The sequence below is a fragment of the Mercurialis annua genome, linkage group LG5 (genome assembly GCF_937616625.2).
Source record: "Mercurialis annua linkage group LG5, ddMerAnnu1.2, whole genome shotgun sequence".
NCBI lineage: Eukaryota > Viridiplantae > Streptophyta > Magnoliopsida > Malpighiales > Euphorbiaceae > Mercurialis > Mercurialis annua.
The window spans coordinates 52643243-52649047 of record NC_065574.1 but is presented as its reverse complement, the minus strand read 5'-3'; the positions used below and the strand labels follow the sequence as shown (position 1 = coordinate 52649047).

Genomic DNA, 5805 nt, shown 5'->3' with positions numbered 1-5805 from the left:
TAAAAATTAACAAGTACCATGAAATATTAAATACAGAAATTTAAAGATATAGTCAGATGACTAAAAAATATAAAGACTTTTTATCGTTTCCGACGTGGCAATTATAAATCTTTTAACGGCGATTGAGCCACACGCTCGCAATTCTGTCCATAAAAGGACCCATCAAATAAAAAACGAATAGTACATAGACCTATTAAATAACAAACATTAAAGAGGGGTCAAATAAACCAAAAATTAAAAACACAAGGGTCTTTCGATGGGTTAAACCAAAATAAAGAAAATCATTGCAATCCATTCATAGCCAATCAAAACTAAGAATTCCCATATCTTGATAAAACCCAAATAGGATAAACAAATATTACAAAAAATAAACATTTTCTTCTTCCTCAAACAACACTAAACAATGCCAGTTACAGCAGCAACAGCTTTACACTCAACTCTCTGTTTCTCATCCCAAACACCTTCAAATGCACACAACCCACTCACCAACTTATCAGCAAAGCCAACCAAAAGCCTCCTCCACAAGCACCCCCTCTACACCCCACTCCAAACCAACATAACCACCCAAATTCAAGAGAAAATCCTATGCCTAGAGATCATGGGAATCGACTCCGGCGAAGCGTTATCTCAAAACCCGCATCTCCATTCCGCTTCGCTCGATTCAATCCACGCAATCATCTCGTTTCTTCACTTGAAAGGCGTCCGACAAAGCGACTTGGCGCGAATATTCGGCATGTGCCCTCAACTCCTCACCTCCAACGTAAAATCTGACCTCACCCCAGTCTTTGATTTCTTGCAATACAATCTAAAGGTGCCCGAAAATAATTTTCGGAAAGTTGTTAATAAGAATCCAAGGCTGCTTATATGTAGCGTTAGAGACCAGCTTAAACCGTGTTTAAACTATCTTCAAAGACTTGGGTTTAAAGACTTAGGAAATTTAGCTTATCAAGATTCTATATTGTTGGTTTCTAATGTGGAGAACACATTGGTTCCTAAGCTTAAGTATTTGGAGAGTATTGGATTGTCTGAAGATGAGGCTATTGGTATGGTTTTGAGATGTCCTTCATTGTTTACTTTTAGTGTAGAGCATAATTTTAAGCCTAAGTTTGAGTATTTTGTTGAGGAAATGAAGAGGGATTTGGAGGAGTTGAAGGAGTTTCCTCAGTATTTTTCTTTTAGTTTGGAGAATAGGATTAAGCCAAGATATTTGGAGATTAGTGAGAGTAGAGTTGAGATGTCTTTGGCAGTTATGCTTAAGAGTACTGATGAAGAGTTTAAAGAGTTGCTTAGTGGAGGAGGTGGATAAGATTAGTTGTGAAATTTTTTTTAGGTTTATTTGTACTTTTTGTAATTGGCATTTTTTTGTCATTTGTAAATTTGGAATGTGATTTACTAATTTGTATAATGTATGCTTGAGTGGAAATTGTAAATGGCATGTAGATAAGAAGCTTATTGAAATAAGGTTTCTTTTTGAATGTCTAGTTTTGATCTCTACTTAAATAGATATTTTTTTGGTTTATGTTCCATGGAAACTTTGTAGTCCTATTGTTTAAAGAAATAAGATAAACTCCAACTCCGAAACTTTATATTTATATGTTCTCGAGAAAAAATCATTTCGCCGATTTTTGTTTCAACATTTTCCGTTTCGTCATATTTCATTTTCCGTGCTGACCGGGTGACGGAATAAGGCGGCCAGAAGCGACTCGCGGTCGAAGTCGTGCAAGTTAAAGTAAGAATGTCTAATATGCCAACTCGTGTTTATGACACTAGCAAATCTGATCATGAGTTTGGATACCCGTTCGTCCTACCCATGCCCAAGCCAAACGGGCCGGATTTAGACAATTATTTTTTTCTGTCTCAAGCCCGGCACGAGTCTCGGCCTGTAATAAATTTATTTTTACGGGCGGGCTTGGGTTCTTATAATTGTAAAATTTCTTGTATACGTTTGGAAAAATCCAGCCTGATCCCGTATAAATATGATGTACAAGCCGAACTGGGGGTATTACATTTGGGTTCTTCCGGACTCAGGCCGGACTTGAATATAAAAGAGTTAATCCCGGTTTGGCCCGACCCAAGCCTGCACATGCCAGGCCCTTGAACATGTCTAAACAATACTATCATTCTAATTTTCATATAGTTGAGCTTTTCCAGGACGGGGAAGGAAAAAAGTCTGCTATAAGAACATACAAAAAAATGTTGGAATATATAATCTGAAAAACTTTACAACAATTTCATCTTCACAAGTACAAAATCTGCTCCATTCTTCAAGAATTCCGGCTAGTTGAAGAAAACATCTTGAGAGATGAATGCAGCCCAAGCATCCTGTTGATAACAAAGTTGAGAATTATTTTTAATTTTATATCAAAATTCTGATTCTGATTTTGTTTTTTGTTTCTTTCAAATGAAACAAAGTTAATGAAATAAATTGGACTATTCTAATAAAATATCCCGACACAGTGGTACCACCAGGAGCGGTAAATACAAATTCTAAGAAATCGAAAAATTAGACAGTATCAGAAAATTACCTGAAGAATGGAAAAGGCCTTTTCTGCAACAAACTTTTGAGGGACTGTAGCTCCTCTTTGTTGCAATTTGTCTGGATGGAGACATAATCTTGCTTTCTGATATGCCTTCTTTACATTTGAACTTTCAATAATGCTTGTCAGAGGCACTGCATACCAACCGCTGTTGTCCCATAATATCTGTTTTTCATGCCACCAAAACATTGCATGTGTTAGAGATATTAAAACTAAAGTTAGAGACTTATTTAACATGGAACTTTAAGAGCTAGCTAAGTTAGTTGTCTTACATGATGCAAGGTCGAAAGCAGCGAGCGGATGTTGGTTTCTTTTCCGGCTGACCACAGCCGGATATCTTCATCCAATAAATCCATCTCGGTTTGTAATTTCTGCAGAAGGAAAACATAAATATATATCAAACTCTTACTCCTTTGATATTCTACTAAAATGGCAATGCTACCAAATGATGAAGCAATGGTTTAATCTTATAAGATCCAAAGCTAACCTAGATTTTAGTTATAAACATAGTATTGTTTCAACTTCCATAGCATTAAGAGCTTACATATTTTTCTGATTGTTCTGATTCTTCTTCACTTCTCCAATTCTTAAGTTCCTCTTCCTGCAAAAACACAAGGAATAAATACTATTAAGAACTAGTGATAACTCTATACCAATTGCAATTAAAAGCACACAAATTTCTTTTGTTCTTACTGTCAGAAAACAGTAATTTACCTTTGGAGATTGTGTGCTTCCGTGTGAGTCCACTTGTAACTCAGCAGAATCATCTTTCTTGTCCTGTCTCTCAAAACTATGTGATTGGAACTTCTCCTTTGCCCAAGCAATCGCTTCGTCGATCGAAATTGCTTCACTGGAAACTTCTCTATAATCAGAATTGATCTCAATAACATAAGAACTCATAACTTCATCTTCATCTTCATCCTCTTCCATTACTTCTTGTTGCATTGTACTACATCGGACACTGACACTTGCCTCGGGTTCTTGACAAAGTGAAGAGGCAGGAGATGCAGGGGAATTGAACTCTATATCATCCGCAGGTACTCTCATGCTTCGAAACGAATTTGGTTCGATACTAATTGTTTCCGGGGATGAAACTTGTCGCGAAACTTTAACATAGGAGCTTCTGAAATTGTCACTGTATTCGTTTTCCATGTAATAACTATCTTCAGGGTAGGAAGGTGCATTGCTTGGAAAAGATGGTGTTTTTTGTTTTCTGTTGTGTTCTTTAGGTCTCCCTGTGGTTGAGTTCCATCTACATGGCACATTGATTGGCCTGCAAGAACTTAAAAATTTAAGCTTTCTTCAATTTTCAGATACCAGGAAAATTAGGACAGTTTATGATTAGATAATGCAGAAGAATTGCAGACATAGTATGTAGCACGGACACGAATATTGAAAAACAACGACATTTGGACACTGATACGACAAAACTGTTGTTTTAAGATTTTCTACGTTAAAAATGAAATTTTGTGTTGGGAAGGCTAAATATTCAATATATTTTTGAAACGGAAAACATTGATTGAATGAAGTGTTTTACTAATTAAAAGTATCATTGAAATTTCTGAAAAAATAGTGTGTGTTGGGTTGTTAAAGGTGAAAAATTATTAGGAAACAATGAAATGGTTTGTGGAGCCATTAACTACCCTACAAAGCATGTGAAAAATAATAATGATGTTTAAAGATATTGCCCACCATAATTTAGTGGTAGGAACATTTATAATTTGATATTAAAATTTCAAGTTTGATTTTCCTTTTCTGTAGTAACAAAAAAGTTGCCTCCTAGCATTAACTTGCAAAAATTAATGATTCACTTTCATACCACCAACTAATATAATTAATATTGGATTCAATTTTATTTTTTTAGTATTAAATAATTGTTTTTAATTGTATGTCTATCTAAACAATTAAACAAAATAAAATTAATATCAAATTATTAATTACATTTGGTGGTGGTATGAAAAGATATTTAAATAAAATTATTGTTAAAATAATTGCGAGCTAAGTATAAATATAAATTTTAGTTAAAGTCTAGCTAACATAATAAATGAATAATAATAATAATTATTATTATTAGAGAAGAGAAGCGCTTTCAGAAAGAATTTGTTTAATGTTTATATCATTTGAGCTCTAATTTATTGGGAATATTTTTTATTCTCGTATTAAGAAATTCTTTCTTTTTTAAAAAAATTTAAAAATTAACGAGAAAAAAAAATTACAAGGGCAAGAATGTCAAATTGAAAAATCTCAATTGAAAAACAGTTATAAGAAAAAAAAAAGAACAGTTGCAGTTTACCGCTCTTTACTCATACCTGAGCTTGGAAGCAAAAGAAGACAATGCCGGATCATCGCCGGAAACAGGACGCCGGTGAGGGCTAAGCTCCTCGGAACTAAGAACAGACGAAGAATTAGACTTCGATTTAGCTTTAGAATTCGGTCTCGATCTCTCTCTAGACTTCCGTCCATCTTCCCAACCAAAAACATCACTATAAAACCCTTCGTTTTTGGCCGGAATCCTAAAAGCCGGCAAGCTCCGGCCAACTCCACACGTACTCTTCTCAATTCCGTTGGAAACAAACTCCAGCGGACGGAAAATCTGTTCGTAGAAAGAATCCGATGATGATCTAGTAAACTCGCCGGAGAATTTGCGTGAGAGAACTGTCCGTGGTGGTCCGCCAAAGACGTCGTCGAACTCGTCCGGGTATAGAGCTTCGACGGAGCGGCGCGTGGGATCGGGAACTGAGTCTTCCATGGAACGACGCCGTGGAAGCGTCGGCATTCCCATGCGCATTCTCCATGACTGGTCCATTTCTGTGGAGCTATAAAGAAGGAGAAGTATAATTCATATATTTTGAGGTGGTCTATATATACTCACATAAACTGTGCAATAAACAGAAATTATTTGGACAAATTGTTGGGTGAACAAAGTTAAAATTACTAATTAATCATGTTTTAAATAAAAAAAACAATTAATTAATAATTGATATGACCTTTATTAATTGATTATTTTAACTCAATTATGACATATTTCGACAAAGAAAAAAATACAGTCGACATTCTAATATTTAATATTTAATAATCTAATAATTCTTAATAAAATTAAATATATATATAGAATAAATTTACTACTCACTAATTATTTATATGATTCTAAAACAATTTTTTTTATTTATTAAGAATTAATAAACTTTTAGTGATTGTGAAGTTTATTAGTTAGATTTTTATAATTTAAAATTAATATTAGATCCATAATCTGAATTGCTTTAAATAA

At 34.4% G+C, this 5805-nt stretch overlaps 2 protein-coding genes across 3 annotated transcripts; one reads left to right on the top strand and one right to left on the bottom strand.

The window, feature by feature from the left end:
* Positions 1–357: 357 nt before the first annotated feature.
* Positions 358–1423, top strand: LOC126680900 (transcription termination factor MTEF1, chloroplastic). The gene has a single exon (XM_050376172.2). The coding sequence runs from the start codon at positions 404–406 to the stop codon at positions 1304–1306; it is 903 nt and encodes a 300-aa protein (XP_050232129.1). The 5' UTR covers positions 358–403; the 3' UTR covers positions 1307–1423.
* Positions 1424–2184: 761 nt separating this feature from the next.
* Positions 2185–5385, bottom strand: LOC126680896 (uncharacterized). 2 transcript variants are annotated; one of them, XM_050376164.2, is made up of 6 exons: positions 4847–5385; positions 3252–3819; positions 3082–3138; positions 2810–2908; positions 2526–2702; positions 2185–2322 (listed from the first exon to the last, which is right to left on the bottom strand). In XM_050376164.2, exons 1-6 carry the CDS (start codon positions 5341–5343, stop codon positions 2278–2280), a joined length of 1443 nt encoding a protein of 480 aa, XP_050232121.1. In that variant the 5' UTR covers positions 5344–5385; the 3' UTR covers positions 2185–2277. The 2 variants fall into 2 exon arrangements, with proteins under 2 accessions (XP_050232121.1, XP_050232122.1); XM_050376165.2 differs by having other exon boundaries at positions 3252–3810; positions 4847–5384.
* Between the last annotated feature and the right edge of the window lie 420 nt (positions 5386–5805).

Coding starts and splice junctions, on each gene's coding strand:
- LOC126680900 (XM_050376172.2), top strand. CDS start 404: ATGCCAGTTACAGCAGCAACAGCTTTACACTCAACTCTCTGTTTCTCA.
- LOC126680896 (XM_050376164.2), bottom strand. CDS start 5,343: ATGGACCAGTCATGGAGAATGCGCATGGGAATGCCGACGCTTCCACGG. Junction 3,139..3,251: donor GAAGCACACAATCTCCAAAG/GTAAATTACTGT, acceptor GTGTTTTTGCAG/GAAGAGGAACTTAAGAATTG. Junction 2,323..2,525: donor AGGCCTTTTCCATTCTTCAG/GTAATTTTCTGA, acceptor TGTTATCAACAG/GATGCTTGGGCTGCATTCAT.